At 36.6% G+C, this 24637-nt stretch overlaps 1 protein-coding gene across 5 annotated transcripts in view; it reads right to left on the bottom strand.

Moving 5' to 3' along the window:
• Positions 1–24637, bottom strand: part of DGKB (diacylglycerol kinase beta) — a 700192-nt gene that overhangs the window by 408599 nt on the left and 266956 nt on the right. For all 5 annotated transcript variants that reach the window (XM_032305332.1, XM_032305334.1, XM_032305329.1 and 2 more), the window contains one exon: positions 24128–24202. In XM_032305332.1, the coding sequence (XP_032161223.1) occupies positions 24128–24202 (75 nt within the window). The remainder of the gene's footprint in view (positions 1–24127; positions 24203–24637) is intronic.

The following is a 24637-nucleotide window of genomic DNA, read 5'->3' as shown; positions in this document are numbered from 1 at the left end:
GGATATTCATAAAAATGTATTTTGGACTCATGGATATGAACCCAGTATAACTTAACTCTGTTACCATCACAGCCAGAAATAACTTCCACAGTATTTGAGAAAATATATATTCCAGTGCACCATTAACTGAGACATTAATTTCATTATCTCTGGAAATATCAAAGACATATTTTATGCAAATGTATATTTTACAAGAGAAGGAGAAAGAGTCAGAGAGAAAGGCAGTGAGAAATGCCAAAAAGATTATGAGAGACAGAAAATGAGGGAATATTTGTTCCTGTTATCTTATTAAATAACTTTAATGTTCTCACTGGCATAAAATGAATTAGAAAGGAGAAATCAGGAAACAATAGACTCTCGAATGCGGTCCAACTATTTGTTCCTTTTTGACTTGTGCACATAATTCTTAGAAAATTAATGTGTTAAAAATATCAAACTCTCTTAGATGACTTTTGAATGACTAAAGACAAAGTAATACTTAGCTAAATAGTCTTAACCTTTTATTGAAACTATTCATGATTTCATTTGTATAATAAAATGCTTTTATAAACATCTTACTTTGAAATACAAATTTATTCTGATATATAGAAAATAGCAACCCTTTTAAGATGTTTTAAATATATGTAAACATAAATTAGTATTTAGGGACCAAGTAACTGAAGAACATAAAACAATAGTTGTTTTTTTTTTTAAACATTTCTTCTCATCTATACATGCTAAGAATTTTCTGCATAAGAATGAAAAGGAGGTAAATTTTTTAGGATTTTATTAATTTATGTGAGAGAGAGCCAGGATGAACAGGAGTAGGGGCAGAGGGAAAGGGAAAAGCAGACTGCCCACTGAGCAGGGAGCCCAAGGAGCCCAGGGATCATGGCCTGAGCCCTAAGCTGAATGCAGACACTTACTTAACTGAGTGGGCCACTCAGGCACCCCTAAAGGGAGCTAATTTGACTCAATATTCACATAACTATATTTAGTGCTACAAATATGCAATCAAGTTGGTGACCAAATACATGTGTCTTCATCCCTCAAAGTCCTAAAGTAATTCATATGTGTTTGCATACTAACATATATGTATGTACATGAAAACTCAATTTAAATATTTCTTGTAAGTTTATAAGTTATATGACTACAACATAAGTTTAAAAAAAAAGACTGAAATTTTGAAGTGAAGAATGAAAAGAAATATATGATAAAGAGTTTTAATTCACACATATTTCCTGATCTTTAAAAGAAGTTAACTTGGAAGACTTCATTCTTAATACTTCCAATTGGAAAGCACAAAGACATCATCTGTGGTCCAAAGGACACTATCTAAAATTAACTTCTAAAATATAACAGCAGAAGAGATTAGGTTGCTTAGGTTTCTTTGGCACATCTAATCAAATCCATTTTGTCATCCTAATGCTTTTATTGTTAGTAATTAGAATGAGTTTTTTTTTTCTATATTCATCAGATCTTTCCACCAAGTTAATTTTATAATGTGAAGAAGAAAGTATTGTGAATTAGGAAATAACACATGAAGTTCTCTAGAGGAAAAAAGAAATTCTTTGACAGGGATCAAACACAACAGAATAGCTACATATGTCTAAGAAAGAGAGTTGCATTTAATAGAATATTTATATATGAGGAAAGTAATTTTTTAAGTGATTACAACACCTGCATCAATTCATTTATTTAATATGCATTTAACTGCACCTCTGTACCAGAAACTGGGTTAGACTCGAGAGACTGAAAAGCAAGATAGAGTCCTTGCCTTCAGATATCTCAATGGCTTAACTGAGCAAGCAGACAAAAAAAAAAAAAACAAAAAAAAAAACCCCACACAGTTCAGGTCACAATAGAATGTTCTTTGGGAGCTGCTGATGCAGATTAAACAGAGAAGTGTATCAAGGTTGGTTTAATAAAAGTGGAGACGGGGCACCTGTGTGGCTCAGTGGGTTAAAGCCTCTGCCATTGGTTCAGGTCATGATCCCAGGGTCCTGGAATCAAGCCCCGCATCGGGCTCTCTAGTCAGCAGGGAGCTGGCTTCCTCCTCTCTCTCTCTGCCTGCCTCTCTGCCTGCTTGTGATCTCTGTCAAATAAATAAATAAAAATATTTAAAAAATTAAATTAAATTAAAAAAAAAAAAGTGGAGACAAAGACCTGAGTTGAATTTTGAAGCTGCGGTAAGTTAATTCTTTGATGAACTGGTGGACAGGGAAGAGGAATAAATGAATGAAAGTTTAATATATAAGAAAAAGGGTGAATATAAGAAACCAATAAAGTGATTAGATGAGAATTTCTGGACAGTGTGAAATAATTCATTGTCAGAAAAAAGGGAAAGGTGAATGGTCTTCCCATTCATCATATTGGGATACATGTCAGTGAACAAGTTTGGGAAAGGGCAAAAAAAATTAGTTTCATATTAGACATGTAAAATTTGAGATACCTATGGGACATTCTTATGGAAACGTCGCCTAATAGTTGTGTAAATCTATACAAGGCTGCAGAGAGAAATTTGAGATGGAGGGCAATATTCAGAAGCAATTCAGATATTTCTGATTATCAAAATCAGGAAAGGAAGTAAGAAGAAGGAACAGAACAGAAGTTAAAATGGTCACGACAGAATACAACAAAGATTAGCTCTTTTATGGGATTAAAACCTTGAGCAAATTATTTAAACTGTCTCATCATAAGCTTCCTCATCTGCAAATGGAGAAAATGCCCAATACATGAGGTTGCTACACTTTGCATAAACCTTGACCTATGCCCTACAAATCACTATTATTTTATTATTATAAAATTAAGAAAACATATTGCATGAAATAGAATTCTGAGTATGAAATTCTAGGAATATGTGACTTTCAAGGGATATACCAAGAAGGATGTATCCAATTATATAAGAAGAAACAACTGTAGAGATGGGAGACAATTATTTCCTAACATCCAAGAGAGAAAAGAGGTGACTGGGTAGCTCAGTTGATTTAGTATCCAGCCCTGATTTTGGCTCAGGTCATGATCTCTTGGTCATGAGATCAAGCCCAGAATTAGGCTCCTCACTCAGCAGGGAGTCTACTTCAGATTCCTTTCCTCCGCTCTTCCACTCTCTCTCTCTTTCTCTGTCTTTCTCCAAGCAAATAAATAAATCTTAAAAAAAAAAAGAAAATCCAAGGGAGGAGAGACTTTTAAGAAATATAAAAATAAGCAAGAATTTATTCTACACCCAGAAGTTTATTACTGACAACAGCAGACTCAATAGAGAGTAGAGTCAAAATCCCAACTACACGGAAGAGGAAATGAAAGAGTGGAAAAACAGCTCATTTTATTAAGTATTTAGTTGTGAAAAAAACAAAGGAATGGGAAGGTAAGCAGATTTACATTTGCTCAAAAATTTTAAAAATTAAAAATTTAGGGGGGTCTGGGTGGCTCAGTGGGTTAAGCCTCTGCCTTCGGCTCAAGTCATGATCTCAGGGTCCTGGGATCGAGCCCCGCGTCGGGCTCTCTCCTCAAGTGGAGAGCCTGATTACCCCGCTCCTCTGCCTGCCTCTCTGCCTACTTGTGACTTCTCTCTCTGTGTGTCAAATAAATAAAATCTTTAAAAAAATTAAAAATTTAAAAAATTAAAAATTAAAAGCCTCCATTAGTTTTATATGTTGCTCATTTTATGCAACATTGCAGTCCTAGGAATTACTTATCTGCATTCCCTTTGGTCTTGAATCTCTATCAATTCTTATTGTTAATTTATAATGACATTGTAAACATTGTATATGCTTTTATAAACTAAATCAAATCACTTTAGTGCAGAGTGGGCTTATAGAAAGAGGACTTACATGGGGGTGCCTTGGTGGTGCAGTTGGTTGAGCATCTGACTTTTGGTTTAGTCTCAGATTCTGATCTCAGGGTCATGAGATAGAGCCCTAAGTAAGGCTCCATGCTCAGCATGGAGTCTGCTTGAGATTCTCTCCTTCTGTCCTTCCCTCCACTCAAGCTCTCTCTCTCTCAAATAAATAAATAAAATCTTAAAAAAGGGCCTACATAGTTATGATAAAAAGGCAATAGAAGAGGACAGCTCAAGATGTGATAGCAAGGGGGCAGGATAATGAAGAAGAGTCAAAGAAGTGAGAGCAGCAGGGATCCACAGAGGAAGGTGAATACACTTTATCTAGGAGAGAAGCCACATCTGAAAAGAGAATAGAGAAGGGAGTCAGGATAGACCTGCATAGTGATGTTTTCATAATGGTAGGAATAACAAACATAAGTTGAAGTACTTTCCTTTCCATGATACCTCATTGATAAATTGAGAGCAAAGGTAAATACTGATTGGTGGGGTGTGATATTTATAAAATTTGATGAACTTTTTAAGAAAAAAATGTGTAAAAATCTGGTTTTAGACATTACATATAAATATGTACATATACATATATGTATTTAGAATAAGAAATCACAACAGACTGCAAATTAAAAGGCACACAGACACTACATCATAAGGTCGAGAATAATAGCCTAATAATTTCATTAATGTTCATTTCTTGGCCTTTTGGCTAATCAAGTATAATAATTTCATTAGAACTGCCTGATTGGAGGAGTCAAGATGGCGGAGAAGTAGCCGGCTGAGACTACTTCAGGTCACAGGAGATCAGCTAGATAGCTTATCTAAAGATTGCAAACACCTGCAAATTCATCAGCAGATCGAAGAGAAGAAGAACAGCAATTCTGGAAACAGAAAAACAACCACTTTCTGAAAGGTAGGACTGGCGGAGAAGTGAATCCAAAGCGATGGGAAGATAGAACCCGGGGGGAGGGGCTGGCGCCCGGCAAGCGGTGGAGCAACAGAGCACAAAATCAGGACTTTTAAAAGTCTGTTCCGGTGAGGGACATCGCTCCAGAGGCTAAACCGGGGCGAAGCCCATGCGGGGTCAGCATGGCCTCAGGTCCCGCAGGGTCACAGAAGGATCAGGGGTGTCTGAGTGTCACAGAGCTTGCGGGGATTGGAACGGGAAAGCCGGCTACAGAGACAGAGCCGACAGTAAGCTCACAGCTCAGTGTTACCTTGATCCGGTCGCAGGCTCGGTGAGCTCGGAGCGCGGCCGGAGGTCAGGCAGACGGGAGTTACGGGGGGCTGTTCTCTGAGGACGCACTGAGGAGTGGGGCCCCGGGCTCTCGGCTCTCCCGGGCCGGAGACCAGGAGGCCGCCATTTGTATTCCCGTCCTCCGGAACTCTACGGAAAGTGCTCAGGGAACAAAAGCTCCTGAAAGCAAACCCGAGTGGATTACTCAGCCCGGCCCCTGGTAAGGGCGGTGCAATTCCGCCTGGGGCAAAGACACTTGAGAATCACTACACCAGGCCCCTCCCCCAGAAATCAACAAGAAATCCAGCCAAGACCAAGTTCACCTACCAAGGAGTGCGGTCTCAATGCCAAGGAGAGCAGCAGAATTCCAGAGGAGGAGAAAGCAAAGCACGGAACTCACGGCTTTCTCCCTGTGATTTTTTAGTCTTGCAGTTAATTTAATTTTTTTCTTTTTCATTTTTTTTCTCATCTTCTGCTAATTTTTTTTTAACTTTTACCCTTTTCATTTTAACGTTTTTTAATTAGTTTAATATATATATATTTTTATACTTTTCTTTATTCGTTTTCTTTTTTTAATTTCTTTTTTTTTTATTTCTTTCTTTCTTTTTGAACCTCTTTTTATCCCCTTTCTCCACCCTCACGATTTGGGATCTCTTCTGATTTGGTTAAAGCATATTTTCCTGGGGCTGTTGCCACCCTTTTAGTATTTTACTTGCACCTTCATATACTCTTATCTGGACTTAATGACAAGGCAGAATAATTCACCACAAAAAAAAAGAACAAAAGGCAGTACCGAAGACTAGGGACCTAATCAATACAGACATTGGTAATATGTCAGATCTAGAGCTCAGAATGACAATTCTCAAGGTTCTAGCCGGGCTCGAAAAAGGCACGGAAGATATTAGAGAAACCCTTTCCAGAGAGATAAAAGCCCTTTCTGGAGAAATAAAAGAACTAAAATCTAACCAAGTTGAAATCAAAAAAGCTATTAATAAGGTGCAATCAAAAATGGAGGCTCTCACTGCTAGGATAAATGAGGCAGAAGAAAGAATTAGTGATATAGAAGACCAAATGACAGAGAATAAAGAAGCTGAGCAAAAGAGGGACAAACAGCTACTGGACCATGAGGGGAGAATTCGAGAATAAGTGACACCATAAGACGAAACAACATTAGAATAATTGGGATTCCAGAAGAAGAAGAAAGAGAGAGGGGAGCAGAAGGTATACTGGAGAGAATTATTGGGAAGAATTACCCCAATATGGCAAAGGGAACGAGCATCAAAATGCAGGAGGTTCAGAGAACGCCCCTCAAAATCAATAAGAATAGGCCCACACCCCGTCACCTAATAGTAAAATTTACAAGTCTTAGTGACAAAGAGAAAATCCTGAAAGCAGCCCGAGAAAAGAAGTCTGTAACATACAATGGTAAAAATATTAGATTGGCAGCTGACTTATCCACAGAGACATGGCAGGCCAGAAAGAGCTGGCATGATATTTTCAGAGCACTAAACGAGAAAAACATGCAGCCAAGAATACTATATCCAGCTAGGCTATCATTGAAAATAGAAGGAGAGATTAAAAGCTTCCAGGACAAACAAAAACTGAAAGAATTTGCAAACACCAAACCAGCTCTATAGAAAATATTGAAAGGGGTCCTCTAAGCAAAGAGAAAGCCTACAAGTGGTAGATCAGAAAGGAACAGAGACCATATACAGTAACAGTCACCTTACAGGCAATACAATGGCACTAAATTCATATTTCTCAATAGTTACCCTGAATGTTAATGGGCTAAATGCCCCAATCAAAAGACACAGGGTATCAGAATGGATAAAAAAACAAAACCCATCTATATGTTGCCTCCAAGAAACTCATTTTAAGCCCGAAGACACCTCCAGATTTAAAGGGAGGGGGTGGAAAAGAATTTACCATGCTAATGGACATCAGAAGAAAGCAGGAGTCGCAATCCTTATATCAGATCAATTAGATTTTAAGCCAAAGACTATAATAAGAGATGAGGAAGGACACTATATCATACTCAAAGGGTCTGTCCAACAAGAAGATCTAACAATTTTAAATATCTATGTCCCCAACGTGGGAGCAGCCAACTACATAAACCAATTAATAACAAAATCAAAGAAACACATCAACAATAATACAATAATAGTAGGGGACTTTAACACTCCCCTAAATGAAATGGACATATCATCCAAACAAAAGATCAGCAAAGAAATAAAGGCCTTAAACGACACACTGGACCAGACGGACATCACAGATATATTCAGAACATTTCATCCCAAAGCAACAGAATACACATTCTTCTCTAGTGCACATGGAACATTCTCCAGAATAGATCACATCCTCCGTCCTAAATCAGGACTCAACCGGTATCAAAAGATTGGGATCATTCCCTGCATATTTTCAGACCACAATGCTCTGAAGCTAGAACTCAACCACAAGAGGAAGTTTGGAAAGAACCCAAATACATGCAGACTAAACAGCATCCTCCTAAAAAATGAATGGGTCAACCGGGAAATTAAAGAAGAATTTAAAAAAATCATGGAAACAAATGATAATGACAATACAACAGTTCAAAATCTGTGGGACACAACAAAGGCAGTTCTGAGAGGAAAATATATAGCGGTACAAGCCTTTCTCAAGAAACAAGAAAGGTCTCAGGTACACAAACTAACCCTACACCTAAAGGAGCTGGAGAAAGAACAAGAAAGAAACCCTAAGCCCAGCAGGAGAAGAGAAATCATAAAGATCAGAGCAGAAATCAATGAAAGAGAACCAAAAAAAAAAAAAAAAAAAAAGAACAAATCAACGAAACTAGGACGTGGTTCTTTGAAAGAATTAATAAAATTGATAAACCCCTGGCCAGACTTATCAAAAAGAAAAGAGAAAGGACCCAACTAATTAAAATCATGAATGAAAGAGGAGAGATCACAACTAACACCAAAGAAAAACAAACTATTATAAGAACATACTATGAGCAACTCTATGCCAACAAATTTGACAATCCGGAAGAAATGGCTGAATTCCTAGAAACATATAAACTACCACAACTGAACCAGGAAGAAACAGAAAGCCTGAACAGACCCATCACCAGTAAGGAGATTGAAACAGTCATTAAAAATCTACAAACAAACAAAAGCCCAGGGCCAGACGGCTTCCCGGAGGAATTCTACCAAACATTTAAAGAAGAACTAATTCCTATTCTCCTGAAACTGTTCCAAAAATTGAAATGGAAGGAAAACTTCCAAACTTGTTTTATGAGGCAAGCATCACCTTGATCCCAAAAACAGACAAGGATCCCATCAAAAAAGAGAGCTATAGACCAATATCCTTGATGAACACAGATGTGAAAATTCTCACCAAAATACTAGCCAACAGGATTCAAAGGTACAGTAAAAGGATTATTCACCACGACCAAGTGGGATTTATTCCAGGCTGCAAGGTTGGTTCAACATCCGCAAATCAATCAATGTGATACAACACATCAATAAAAGAAAGAACAAGAACCATATGATACTCTCAATAGATGCTGAAAAAGCATTTGACAAAGTACAGCATCCCTTCCTGATCAAAACTCTTCAAACTGTAGGGATAGAGGGCACATACCTCAATATCATCAAAGCCATCTATGAAAAACCCACTGCAAATATCATTCTCAATGGAGAAAAACTGAAAGCTTTTCCTCTAAGGTCAGGAACACAGCAGGGATGTCCATTATCACAACTGCTTTCAACATAGTACTAGAAGTCCTAGCCTCAGCAATCAGACAACAAAAGGAAATTAAAGGCATCCAAATTGGTAAAGAAGAAGTCAAACTATCACTCTTCGCAGATGATATGATACTATATGTGGAAAACCCAAAAGACTCCACTCCAAAACTGCTAGAACTTGTAGAGGAATTCAGTAAAGTATCAGCATATAAAATCAATGCACAGAAATCAGTTGCATTTCTCTACACCAACAACAAGACAGAAGAAAGAGAAATTAAGGAGTCCATCCCATTTACAATTGCACCCCAAACCTTAAGATACCTAGGAATAAACCCAACCAAAGAGGCACAGAATCTATACTCAGAAAACTATAAAGTACTCATGAAAGAAATTGAGGGAGACACAAAGAAATGGAAAAATGTTCCATGCTCCTGGACTGGAAGAATAAATATTGTGAAAATGTCTATGCTACCTAAAGCAATCTACACATTTAATGCAATTCCTATCAAAGTACCATACATCTTTTTCAAAGAAATGGAATAAATAATTCTAAAATTTATATGGAACCAGAAAAGACCTTGAATAGCCAAAGGGATATTGAAAAAGAAAGCTAAAGTTGGTGGCATCACAATTCCGGACTTCAAGCTCTATTACAAAGCTGTCATCATCAAGACAGCATGGTACTGGCACAAAAACAGACACATAGATCAATGGAACAGAATAGAGAGCCCAGAAATAGACCCTCAACTCTATGGTCAACTAATCTTCGACAAAGCAGGAAAGAATGTCCAATGGAAAAAGCACAGCCTCTTCAATAAATGGTGTTGGGAAAATTGGACGGCCACATGCAGAAAAATGAAATTGAACCATTTCCTTACACCACACACAAAAATAGACTCAAAATGGATGAAGGACCTCAATGTGAGAAAGGAATCCATCAAAATCCTTGAGGAGAACACAGGCAGCAACCTCTTCGACCTCAGTCAGCCCCAGCAACATCTTCCTAGGAACATCGCCAAAGGCAAGGGAAGCAAGGGCAAAAATGAACTATTGGGATTTCATCAAGATCAAAAGCTTTTGCACAGCAAAGGAAACAGTTAACAAAATCAAAAGACAACTGACAGATTTGGAGAAGATATTTGCAAACAACATATCAGATAAAGGACTAGTGTCCAAAATATATAAAGAACTTAGCAAACTCAACACCCAAAGAACAAATAATCCAATCAAGAAATGGGCAGAGGACATGAACAGACATTTCTGCAAAGAAGACATCCAGATGGGTAACAGACACATGAAAAAGTGCTCCATATCACTCGGCATCAGGGAAATACAAATCAAAACCACAATGAGATATCACCTCACACCAGTCAGAATGGCTAAAATCAACAAATCAGGAAATGACAGATGCTGGCGAGGATGCGGAGAAAGGGGAACCCTCCTACACTGTTGGTGGGAATGCAAGCTGGTGCAACCACTCTGGAAAACAGCATGGAGGTTCCTCAAAATGTTGAAAATAGAACTGCCCTATGACCCAGCAATTGCACTACTGGGTATTTACCCTAAAGATACAAACGTAGTGATCCAAAGGAGCACGTGCACCCGAATGTTTATAGCAGCAATGTCCACAATAGCCAAACTATGGAAAGAAACTAGATGTCCATCAACAGATGAATGGATCAAGAAGATGTGGTATATATACACCATGGAATACTATGCAGCCATCAAAAGAAATGAAATCTTGCCACTTGAGACAACATGGATGGAACTAGAGCGTATCATGCTTAGCGAAATAGCGAAAGCGTATCTGCTTTCTCAAGCAGAGAAAGACAACTATCATATGATCTCCCTGATATGAGGAAGTGGTGATGCAACATGGGGGCTTAAGTGGGTAGGAGAAGAATCAATGAATCAAGATGGGATTGGGAGGGAGACAAGACATAAGTGACTCTTAATCTCACAAAACAAACTGAGGGTTGCTGGGGGGAGGGGGGGTTGGGAGAAGGGGAGTGGAGTTATGGACATTGGGGAAGGTATGTGCTTTGGTGAGTGCTGTGAAGTGTGTAAACCTGGCGATTCACAGACCTGTACCCCTGGGGATAAAAATATATGTTTATAAAAAATAAAAAATTTAAAAAAAAAAAAGAACTGCCTGATTGACTTAAACATTTTTTACATTTGGTCAGCTTTTCATAAGAGAATAATTTTGAATAATATTTTTATGAAGAGATGAAAAGATGAGATCAAATTGTAGATTTCTACAGGTCTCTATGTTAAATTATTTTAAATTGTCACACTTCTTCAGTGGTAGAATTTTAAATGAAAGAGAAGGTTATAAAATGAAAAAGACTTACTGGAGTAGTATTATCCACAGATATTTTAAGGACTCCATTATTTAAATGATCTGAGATTTGAGCCTTAGTTGCTGATTTTTCCAGAAGGTTTCTTAGTGACTACAGAATCTGTAGCACAACTGAACAATTTGTGTGTGTTTGTATATATGATCATGCTCACCTACGCACACACAAAGAATTTGACAATTAAGGCTTCTATTTTAATTATTAATATAGTAAAATATCGGTGCCCGAGCGGCTTGTAGCGCATGCGCGGTGATGCTTCTGGGTTCCGCCATGCCCGCTCGTTGCCTCGGCCGCTGCTGCCTCAAGCCGTCGCCGCCGCCAGGTGGCGACGGTGCGGAGCTGCTCCGGCTGGGCCCGCGGGGGGGCCCTGGGCGCCGCACGACTTTTTCGGTGCCCAAAAGTAAACACACCGTTAAGATGGCGGCTGGATGCGAGCCAGTAGGCGGAACTTAGGATTTTGTATCTATGTGGCTGCGAGTGATTGGTTGTGCAACCTTGATATATATAGACATGCACGGGCGGGGGAGAGGGAGATCCCAACAGCTACGCAGAAATAAAGCTTGCTTCGCTGAGGTCTCCTGGTCGTTCTTGCTGGCGAGAGCGACAGTAAAATTTCTTTGGATGCAGTTACCACAACCAGTTCAGACCATATGCTTTTACCTATTGTTTCTGACTTTAGTCAAAACAATATTTTTGCCATGACTATGTGTTCCAACAAAATCTATATTCAAATTATCACCATAGGAAGAAGTAATAAAATCATTACTGTTTTACTTTTTTAATGGAATTTCTGTTTAAAGCCTTCTGATTGCTCTGATATAAAAATGGGATTGCTGAACCATTTTAAAGTTCTTCCTCCAATGAAGCCAAAATATCAACAGTTAATCACTTCACTTATAACACACATAAAAAACTTGGAATTGAACATGAACATTAACTTAGGACAATCACTTGATCTAAATGAAAGGTCATTCTTCAAAGAGTGATAGGCAAAGAGATTTTCTGCAGTTTAAATGGCTGCTTTGAGCAGATAATTAGCTATTTATTTAGAAGCAGATACTGATGCTTCTATAGCATATTTGTGCTTATAGTTTCAATATGCACAATGATACCACCAGAGTTCCTGTAGTTGATGGTACATGTTGATAAGTACTTCATAAAAATCATGTATTCATGGGGCGCCTGGGTGGCTCAGTGGTTTAAGCCTCTGCCTTCGGCTCGGGTCATGATCTCGGGGTCCTGGGATCGAGCCCTGAATCGGGCTTTCTGCTCAGGGGGGAGCCTGCTTCCCCCTCTCTCTCTGCCTGCCTCTCTGCCTACTTGTGATCTCTCTCGGTCTATCAAATAAATAAATAAATATCTTAAAAAAAATCATGTATTCATTATCAATTATCTCTGAGAAAAGAGAAACTCACAACTGAATTTTCCATTCAATATGCATTTTCATTTTTGCTGAAAAGTTTTATTGCAAAATAAGAGTGTACAAAACAAATATTTATAAATTTCAATTACATGTTTAGTTTTTTTTTTTTTAAAACACTGAATAAGATTATTCAAAGCATTCATTAAAAATAATTGGCAGGACAGCTCATTCTCTCCTCCTCACATTTATTTAATATAAATCTAACCTATGATTTCCCCCAATCTCTACAGATATTACTAATTGGTATATTTGTTCTCCTTTGCATTTCACAAGGAGATGAGATTCCATGGGCTGGTATACAAGTTAGCCAAAAGGATTTTTAGTGCATATTTATTTTTTTCTTTGAACTCACTATATACTATACTTCAGAAGAAATTGTTAGTTGTTTTGCATGTGGGAATGGTTGGGAAAAGATAGTCATTTTTCTGGTTATGTTTCATATTTTAATGATTATATGTAAAAATGAGAACACCATTCATTGGACAGATGTGCCTTATGTCCGACTAGAGAAAAACATAGCAGAAACTGGATATACAAACTGGAGAGACCACAAACCCATAATCATCAGAGCTTATGATAATGCACCCACTAATAACAGTACTTAAGATATAAAATTCCTGGCTAAATACTAAATTGGGATAGATGCTGGCAAGCCAGGAACAGACCAGAAGACTCCTGGATAAACCTAATTATCATACTCACAGTGACCCCAAGACCCTATGTCATTTGGCCCCTCAGTATCATTCTCATAAACTACTCCTATCCATTCAGCTTCAGTCCCTCTGGCCATCTTGCTAATATCCCCCAATTATGTCAAATACTGTCCTGTCATGATGCTTTTATTTCTGTGTCTCTCTCTGCCTCAAATGCTTTTCTATGCTATAGCCAAATGGCTTGTTCCTTCACGTCCTTCTAGTCTATACTCAGTGACTTCTTTCCTGCTCAACCTATAAAGAAGAACAAACAGAACACACACTACCAATGTATATTCTATTTACCTTCTCCACTGATACAATGTGTATTTTACTAGTTTAATCTGTCTGTCTCCATTGAAACATAAGGCCATGTGAGCAGAAAATGTTGTTTGTTTTGTTACAAGTGGAGTGGCAGTTCTAAGACTTGTTCCTGACATCTGTTAGCCATTTAATAAATAAACTCTGGATCAATTGATGTTACTATTAATATTGTTATTATTAAGCTATCATTTTACTTTTTACTTAGCTGCTGCATCATTAGTCTATTTGAGCATGGATTACACTGTCCACTTTTATTCTTTTTAATTAAATTATAGGAGTAAGATACATGCTCCTCATTCCTATAGGATTCTGAGATAACCATCTACTACGAGTTTCCCTGTATTCATTCATTAATAGGGACATGTCCTTTTCAAGCCTGGGGCTTATGGGAAGGTCGTGCCAGGGAAACACACTGGGGAGGCTTAGCCAACTGTGAATATTCAAATAAAATATTTTGTTATTTATTAGAAGCTTCACTTCTGTAGAATAAAATAAGAAACAGGTTAGATCATATAGACAAATTGGTTATTTCTAGAAGCAATTCAGGTGAAGTTGTTCTTTTTAGAGTGTTCAGGGAATTTAGATAAGTGAAAATCTCTAAATAAGAACATAGGTGTCTATTCTAACTGTTATTCAGCCAGCTACTATTGTTTCTTTATGAGATGAGTAATAACATTTCAGATTTTTGAGCATCTTTAAAGTCATAATGCATTTGCTGATACATGTGGGAAGTGACTACAGAGTTGTAATACCTGAAATGGGGAAGTTCTTCTACAAGGCAGATGATTATATAATTTTGTTAATTGTAGTGATGTGTTAATGTTTTGTTACTTTTGCTAACCTATAGATTTTTACCATAAAAATATAAATCAATTGTCAAACTCAATTGCTCTAGTGATAAAGACAGAATTATGCTCACCCGTTTAGAGACACCTGGAAGGCTCAGTCAATTAATCATCTGAATCTTGATTTCAGATCAGGTCATGATCTCTGGGTCATAAGAATGAGCCCTGCATCAGGGCTTGGTGGGGAGTCTGCTTGAGATTTTCTCTCTCCGTCTCCCTCTGCCACAACCCCTTCCCAAATAAATAAATAAATCTTTAAACACACAAACAAAAAAAGAAGTGGCTCACAAAATCATCATAAAATAGGGTTAATCTTAAGGACTAAAAGGGTGAGCTGAGTGCTTTATTTTTACCTTACCAACATTTTTTTTACAACTAGCAACATTTTTTTCTGAAACTTCCAGTAGAGCTAGACTGAATTTTGATGAACTTTTTCTCAGCCTTCTGAGGATTTTGTTTAACTCTCTGACATAGCAAGATTCCAAAGCAAGAGACATATGTAGTAGGTCATAAGTTCTGATTCAAGATGGATTTTATTTACATAAAATATGGTAGAAACTTTGTTATATAAAATTATATCTTAAAGTAAGAAAGTAATAAAATCTGTGGAATCTTTTATATCTTTTCTAAGTTACACATTTATTTTAATAGAATATATTAAAGATTTCACTATGTGTAAGTATCTGATACTCAGAATATGTGAATTTGTAGACTGTTAAATTTTATTTTTACTATTATGTATGTTTTGCATTTAGTTCAGTTAGATGAAACCAAAGATTTCTATAAAGCACCTTTCATGAAAGATTCATTATACCTCATTATGGTAACAATCTGGAAAATAATTTGCATGATTTGAAAGGATTTATCTTACATTTTATTTCAGTTCAATAAATACTTGATATTTTTTCTGAAATATTTTAGGGATGGTATGCAAATAAAACAAACCATCTGTACTTTCACAAAGCTTTGAGTTGGAAAAGAAAAAGCTATGTCACAAGTACATAAAAACTTGATATTGATGTTTCATAGGCCACATTAGCATATGCAGTTGTTGGAGAAGCTAGAGATGTGCGTATTTACTTTAATGTGGTAAAGGAAAAAAACATCTCATCATTCTCTGACCAGAAAGCAATACATATTTTATATTTCATCTTTTCCAACTAGTTTATACCTCCAAATAATTTATTCAATTAGATCACAATACGCATTATCAGGAAGAAACCAGTTTTATGACATAGATACTAGTGTTAGAGATCACTAAATAGAATAGGATCAGAGAGATTTTATATAAGGAGATATAATGGGAATAAACAAACAAATAGCCATTTTTGTCTTGAAAACAATTAAAGACAAAAAGAGAAATGTCCAAAGAGTTTGATATTTACTGAATAATTCACACAAAGGATTAGTTTCAACACACCAAGAAAAGTCTCTACTCTGTAAACAAACTGTCAGAAAAGAAAAAAATAATAAAGACAGAATAAGAGAAGAGATACAAATGATGGCGTGGTAAAAAGGAAAAATGGGAAAAAGGGAAATTAAAATAATAAGTAAGGGGCACCTGGATGGCTCAACTGGGTAAGCCACTGCCTTTGGCTCAAGTCAGGATCCTGGAGTCCCAGGACTGAGCTCCACTTCAGGCTCACTGCTCAGGAGGTAGTCTGCTTCTCCCTCTGACCTTCTCCCCTCTCATGCTTTCTCTCTTCCTCTCTTGCTCTCTCTCATTCTCTCTCTCTCTTTCTCAAATAAATAATCTTTTAAAAGATAAATTAGATAATGAATAACTACAGGCTCATGGTGGCAGATAAAAATATACCTATATATCTATATAGATATAGATATATCTATATTTATGTATAAATCTATATTTATATATAGATTTTATATATAGATTTATAAATCTAGGTGTATATTTATATCTATATATCTATATAGATATCGTTTAGCAGTGGGAAAGTAATACACCAGAAACAAAGATGAAACTAAATAACAATGAATATTAGATATGTAAATACACCTTAGAGAATGGAACAGTTTCCAAAGCAAAACACTAAAAGGGAATGACTATAAGAGTAGCTCTGTCAACAAGAAACAGGCGTGGGAAGAGTTATGACAAGTAAGCAGGTCAGTCACGGGACTAAGTGGAGGCTTACAGCACAACCTGGCCACAGTCCCCATTAAGAGCAGCTACCTGTGGCATTCGCCTCCAGGATAACAAGGAACAACTCTCTTAGAAACTCAGGTCTGCCAATGGGGACACAGCGTGGGCATTCTCACAGGGATTCAATTGAAACTAAAAATCCAATGCAATTACGTTCTTTTTTTTTTTTTTTTTAAACTTGAGACATGAACAAACAACAGAGAGAGAATGTCATTAAATTTTGAGAGAATAATTAGGGAATTAAAGTATATAAAATCTATTATTAGAATCAATAAGCAGATTAACAAAGCAAAGAGCAGCAATGCTCTAACATATGTATTATTTCATCATATACAAAATAGTCAAATCAGTGGTGAAACAGTGAACTAATGAATAGCTTTTGTTGAGATAATGACATTTTTTATTAAGAGAGTTGGGGAGGGACAGAGGGAAAGGGAGAGATAAAATCTTAAGTAGGCTCCACACCCAACATGGAATCCAATTGCTGGGCTCAATCTCACCACCCTGAGGTGATGACCTGAGATGAAATCAACTCAGACACTTAATTGGCTGAGCCATGCAGGCATCCTGGACACCTACATTTCAATGTAAGGGGGAAAATGTGCTCCACTACTACTTAATCCATATCTTTCAATGCACTTCTAAGATAAAATGCAATCTTTAAAGACTGAAGGTCAGAGGGGCACCTGGGTGGCTCAGTTGGTTAAGTGTCTGCCTTCAGCTCAGGGTCATGATCTCAGGGTCTTAGGATTGAGCCCCGCATCAGGCTCCCTGCTCAGCAGGGAGTATGCTTCTCTCTCTCCCTCTGTCATTCCTCCTGTTTGTACTCTTGCTCTCTCTGTCAAATAAATAAATAAAATCCTTAAAAAAAAGAGAGAGATTAAAGGTCAGAAATTTAAAACAAAATGTAAAAGTAATAAGAGAAGACGTACAGGAACATTTCATAATCTTGGCTTGAGGAAAGGGTTTTCTAAAACATATAAAAGAGAGTAATCATTCTTAACAGAATTAGTAGATGAAAATTTTGAATATTTATATGGACAAAAATATATAAATTGAAAGAAGACAGAGCAAAGTAGAAGAAAACATTTGCAATATTTATAAAATTATGACATTAATACATAATGAGATCTCAAAATGAACATAAAAAAGATAAATATATCAAAAGGAATATGGGCAAATAAAAGAGCATACGCTTTACTCAAAAAATACAAAAGTTTAGTATACACACGCAAAGAAAAAAAACAACTTGTTTGGAGCATCTGTTTTTTTTGGCCTTATTTGATTAGGTGAAACAGTGCTGAGAATGGTTTTGGTAGATCTATCAAACAAGTAAACCAACTGTATTGACCCAAAGAATAGGGTAGGCATATGGACAAACCAGGTCAATGAGACCATTTTTCTCTGAAATTTGAATCTGAATTTTGATCTAAGACGTATTTATGGGCTACTGATTCATCCATATGTGACAACCTATAAAAACGGTACTGCAAAAGACTGATGACTGTCTAAGAATTTACAATGATTATTAAACATGTAATTGGGAAGTCACCCCAACTGCACCATATCATATGGCGTATAACACCTATTATATAGCAATCAATCTACTTATTTAGTGGTTCTCTATGCTGGCTGCATAGAATCAACTGGGGAGCTTTTAAGACATTGAAATGCTTGGGACCACCCCTCAGATACTCAAAATCTCCCTATACTCTGCACCACTCCTTCAACCTATACCTTTTTCTTTCTATTTTTTTTTTTTTTTCTCATAGGGACTTTTTTTATTCTCACTCTTTAAGGATAAAAGAAAAAAATGGTTTACCAATACCTCTCCATGATATGCCAGAAGAAGCAGGAAGTGGACAGCTTGGCAGTACAACCATACTAGGAGTAATACGAGGAGGACAGGAAAGACGGCCAGTTGACCAGGGAGCCATATTGTACACAATAAAACCTGTCTACTTTTTCTGGGCAGAATGATGTCCAAAGTTTATGAAACACATCAAAGCAACAGTAATGGTTAATAACATGCCTTAGACTATGAAGGACTTGGAAAGGACAAGAATAGAGAATTAGTGATGAAAGGAAAGCTTATATAAGTGAACTTTTCAGAATTAATCCATAGTTGGGACTTCAAATGACCCAAAGGAATCCCAGTCAGCATTTTTCTTAGTTACTCCTAGTGAGTGTGCAAAAAAAGGCTTATGTTCATATTAGTAGGAGGGGAGGCTATCGAAAGAGATAAACAACACTAATTAATCTTCAACAAGAAAGGTAGATACTGACTCTGGAGTGCTCAGTCATCAAAGAAACCAATGAGTGAACTCCAATATGCTGATTTACTCTAAGGGCCTCAGCCAACTGTTTAGAAGTAGCCTAAATTCACCTGACCCCTTTCATAATGGAACTGTAGCCTTTGCCTAATTTCACTAGGAATTTGTTCTAGCAATTGAATTTACTTTTCCTTCCCATTATGTCTTTGTCAATGGTAACTGCAATTGATTTATTGAATGACTTATATACTATCATAGTGTCTCACATGCGGTATCCTTTCAAAAAATTCCTTTCAATGAAAGGGAAGAAAGGCAGTGAGCTGATGCCCCCAAGACTTAAAAGTCTTCTCTTGTATTTCATCAGGCAGAAGCAGTTGGTCAGTAGAACGCTGAAATAGCCTACTAAAAGCTCAGTCCCTGAATCAGTGGGAACACTTAAAGAGTGTACTACAAACTTCTGCTGCACAGGCTCTAAACTATATGATGCTGCTTACTCATTTGAGAAAATACATGGTCCCGGGGCCAAAAGGTACATTTTGAGTGATGAAACTTACAATTAGACTTAATACACATTGTGATGGTTAATTTTACATGTCAACTTGGTTGGGTCATGGGATGACCAGATAATTGATCAAACATTTTTCTGGGTTTTTCTGTGAGGGTATTTTTAATAATACTTAAATTGGTAGACTGTGTAAAGGAGATTGTCCTCTATAATGTGGGTAGGCCCCATCCAATCAGCTGAAAGTCAAAAAAAATAACAGACTGACCCTACTCCAGAAAGAGAGAACTCTTTAGCTTGATGCCTGCAAACTAGGACAGTGGCTCCTTCTGGTTTTAAAATACCTTGCCAGCCTTCAGATTCAAACTGAAACATCAACTCTGTAGACTTTGTACTTGTCAGTCTCCAAGAGCATATAAACCAATTCCTTATAATAAATCCTTCTCTATATACCTTATTGGATCTCTTTCTCTGACAAACACTGATGAGTACATCCACTTTCAAAATTCTGCTTCCCATCCCCTCAGTTTTTAACTATCATGGTTTAGATGTTTTAACACCAAAGTGGAGAATGCTGCCATATGAGACAATAAAGTTTTCACTGAATTAGGAGCTAAAACTGACATATAGACATTTTTGAGGGGTTTTATAGGACTAGGCAAATAAGAAAAAAAAAAAGATGATTTACCTAATATAGTGGATTCTGATTCCCAAGGAGAAATAGATTTGTTGCTATCCAACGGGCATAGAGAGTACTAACAGGATCTCTCCTTCTAGCGTTGCTTTATCATGAAAGATCAGGCTATATATAATTACAAATAACCCCAAATCATAGGGGCACAGCCTTAGAGAGGTTTATTTATCCCTCATTCTATGGGGATCACAGGTAAAGCAGTATGTGTTGCTGGCGGTGCGGGGGGGGGGGGGGGTCCTTTCTATCTCTCTGTGATCCAAGCTAACAAAAGAGCCAATATCTAGAATATTGCTGGTTACTGTGGCAAATGATAAGAAAGCATGGAAAATCTACTTTATCCCCAAGGTTTATTATGAGAAACATACGGATACTCCACATTGCTATGATTAAAGAAAGTAAATAAAATCAAACACCTGGAGAAGACCTGGAAATATTTGATAGATAACTTTAATACTGCCATATACCATCATGCCTTTCAGTAACGGTAAATGAGAGACTAATTCAGCACTATGCAAACAATACTACCAAAGTCTCAAAACTATCAGGTAAAAATGGGTCACCGCACTGGGTAAAAATGTATAAGCAGGAGAAACATTCTAAGTTTCACCTACAGCTTTCAACCAGTTGCAAACCCAGTGCCACAGACTTTACATGTGTTTCATTCTTTATATTATTAAAATCATCATTCAATTAAATTCACATTTGTAGTTAAATTTTTAAATTTCTCATTACATTTCTGTATGTTAATCCCAAATGTGTGGAGAGTGAGGAAAAAGTAGTCATCTCCAGTTGTTTCCTGCTAACGAGGACTTGGGAGTTGTATATTGTGACTGAATAAAATTTTGGGGTGTCTACATTTTAGAAGACTGTGTGCTCTCAGTTGTTCATTTGGTCGTAGCAGTACTGACTAGTATAATTTTTTTCAATTATTGTGTTCAGAAAAGAAGGGATATTGGACAGCCCTATTGCTGCACTGTGCTGAATACCTACGGTTTATCCCCTCCAAGAATTCCTCTTTCATCCTCAGGTTATATATCCTTGTCTAGCTGTAGGGGAATAAACCATGTAGATAAAGCCTTGACAGGACTGTCAGTCAAGATCCCCCATCCTAAACAAGCCAAGGCTGTGGCATGGGAAATGAGAGAAGCCAATAAATATACTTTTCACTGGGATCTGAATGTTGAGCAGAGAAATAAGAATACTAAAAGCAACTGGAATCAATTTCTCTTGGAAAGAACTACCATGGGACTTTGTCCTTTTGGTCCCGCTACTCCATTTCCTCAAACTGTCCTGATCCCTATCTTTGCTGAAACAGAGTTCTTTATTTTTTCTATTAATTCTAGGAGCGACCTCATAATTGAACTTTATTTTAGGTAATAAGCCAGCGTACATTTCTGTTGTTTATAGAAAAGTATATCTAATTAATGCCATATTCAACTTTATAATTGATCAAACACATGAAAATGAAAATGACAAGTATATTTTCACCTATCACATTGGACTAAAACAGAAATTACTGAAGATAGCCAATTTAAAGAATCTTGTGGGAAATTAGCTTTATATACATAGCTGCTGGGATTATAATTCAATACAAATTTTTTGATTTTTGATTTGATTTTGGCAGAACCTTACACAATTAAAAGGGATAATATCCTCAATCAAGCAATTCTACCTATATCAACCATTCTATGCAAACATTTGGACAAACTTTCGAAAGACATAAATACATTGATAAATGCTAACTTTGCAAATTTGCTAATAATTGAAAACTACAGACAACCTCAATGTTTATCAATAATGGAACAGCTAACAAAACCATGGAATACTGTGCAGCTCTTAAAGATAATGAAACTTATCAATATCTGCAGAACTCAAACAATATCCATCATATGCTTTTGAGTTAAAAAAAAAAAAGAAAGCAAGTTGCAGAACAATAAATGATCTATACTCCAAGTTAAATAGGGGCTCCTGGGTGGTTCAGTGGGTTAAAGCCTCTGCCTTTGGTTCAGGTCATGATCCCAGGATCCTGGGATTGAGCCCCACATTGGTCTCTCTGCTCAGTGGGGAACCTGCTTCCCTTTCTCTCTATGCCTGCCTCTCTGCCCACTTATGATCTCTGCCTGTCAAATAAATAAACAAAATCTTTTTTTTTAAATCTACTTATTCAAACAACATACATATGTGTGTGTGTATATGAACACTCTGTATGCATGAATACATTGTATGTAAATACGTCACATACACACATTAGGTTGTATGCTCTTGTAAGAAGTCCTGGGAGGATACACACAAACAATTTGCAGTGCTATCACATGAGGAGTGTTCGTGCTTGAAGGGAATCCTTTAACTTACTTTCTAAATGAGACTCATTGTAATGTGGATTTTCACAAGTACATATATTACTTTTTTTTCAGTGTATTAAAATCGAGTACTGGATATAAGATGCCTAAAATTGAAAGAGTGAAAAGAAGCATGTAGTACACTTTTAAAGTGGAGTGGGGAAAAAAATGAAAATGAAAACAAGGCTAAAATCAATATTATTACAGAATGTTTATATAAAGCTACATACATGCAATTATTAATTATTAACTAATATTACTATGAATAATATGGAGAATAAGGAATATTAGTTGGGGACCTTTGTACTAAGCATATTTTTACATGCTTCATAGGTATCATCCCATTTAACTTCACAACTATCCGATGAGACAGGTATTACTTTTCTCATTTTAAAGAAATGAGTCAAAGACACATGGGCTTATAATTAGCACGTCAGTAGGCATTGCATTTAATTATGGAATACAGGCAAATCCTCAATTTATGGGTCAATTATGGAATACAGGCAAATCCTCAATTTATTTGAACACACCATTGCTTGAGCCTTTAGAATAAGAGCTACTACTCTGAAATTTGGAGAATATTGAAGAACAAGAAAAAGAGCCATTCTGACTAAGCTTCTGTGTCAACATTAAGACTTTACTTCTGCATGGCTTTCTCTAGATCAGGACTTCTTGCCTGCGCCTCAAGGAGCCAATAATCTGATCATGACCCTTTAGATTCTGGAGTCTGGAACTTGACAAAGACACTGTTCTGAACTAAATGCTTAGGATGATCCTGCCTTCTACAGCAAGGAGGCTCTCCAGATCACCGCTCAGCAGGTGCTGGCCAGCAGGTGGCAGTGAGCAGAGGAAAGAGAAGAAAGTGTTGCAGGAGTCTGTACTAATTCACTGTATTTTACTTACATGTATTTAACATTAGACACTAAGGTATACACTTTATTCTGAGCATTAAGAGAGTACAATTTCAATATTTGAGTTCTAGTTTCTGAGAATAACCCAGAAAACTTATTTTAATCACATTGATGTTTTATGCTGTTGTTTTCTCATTAATAAAGAAGATCAGATAAGCATTACAGAGCTTCCTTCCACTACAGCTGGTCTAATGCTTACTCAAGTTGATAGTGAGAAAACAGGTCAGTGGAAGACACTGTTAGTTAACGAGGCCAAAGTAATGATGACTGAATTCAGCATATACTTGTGTTGTAAAAGGTACACAGTGTGCTGCCGGAAAAAATAAACTTCTGTTGCCATGTCTTACCTAGTAATAAAGTGTCTTGTAAGAAAGTGGTGGTCACTAGATTTCGTAAGCAGTAAATGAAAACATCATGTCATGATTTCTATTCTTTGTTAACTAGCTTTTTCCTCTATAGTAGATCCTCGTTCTATATTTAAAAAGGAGAAGAAGAGACAGTGATTCTTCAAACAGATGGTTTGGATGTTTAGGTACCCAGCCAGTGTGTTTGTGTGATTAGTAGTAGTAGTAATAGTAGTAGTAGTAGTAGTAGAGCAGTACTTCACAAAACTTAGAAGGGGCAAAAAAATCTGCTTGAAACAGACTATTTCAGATGCTAAAAATAGCATCTGTACTGGTTACTCTTATATAGTTGATATTCAATGTTTTTATGTGTACTAATCTGGCTGCTGTATTCAAATAGCATTATTTCTAGGTACACAGGCTGCTTCTTTTGTTAATTACTATTAAATGAGTCAATGGCAATGATATTATCCTTGGACTTACCCTGGCATTGGTCCATTTCCAGAAAGGCTGTAAACCTGACGAGGATTTAGTAGATATTGGAATTTTCTATAAATTCTATAAAGATGAAAATATGGGGGAAAAAAAGGACTTTAGTCTACAATTTTTAAATAAATAGCACCTCTTAATGTTATAATTATATACATGGTTGTAACTAAATATATTTGATAAATTTTACATTAATAATATGAGAAGTATAACAGCTCAATAAGAAAAAGAGATTTAGTAGCCAATTAAGGGCAATAAAGCTTATAAATTAGAAATAGTGATACTTGCATTCTAAATATGGATATGTATTTAGAATATTATTTATCCTGTTTTTGAATTTTGTTTAGCTAATTAGATTTCAAATACATTTTTTAAGAGTATTGGAATAAAATTACTTACCTACCTTCCTCTAATTGATCCTTGTGAAGTTTACAGGTTTGGGGTCAATCTAATCAAACTGAAATCTATCCCACATATAAAATAGGACTGTGCATGTTATATGTA

Source organism: Mustela erminea, chromosome 11 (assembly GCF_009829155.1).
Source record: "Mustela erminea isolate mMusErm1 chromosome 11, mMusErm1.Pri, whole genome shotgun sequence".
Lineage (NCBI taxonomy): Eukaryota > Metazoa > Chordata > Mammalia > Carnivora > Mustelidae > Mustela > Mustela erminea.
The sequence above is the reverse complement of the archived record's forward strand: the minus strand, read 5'-3'. Positions and strand labels throughout refer to the sequence as shown.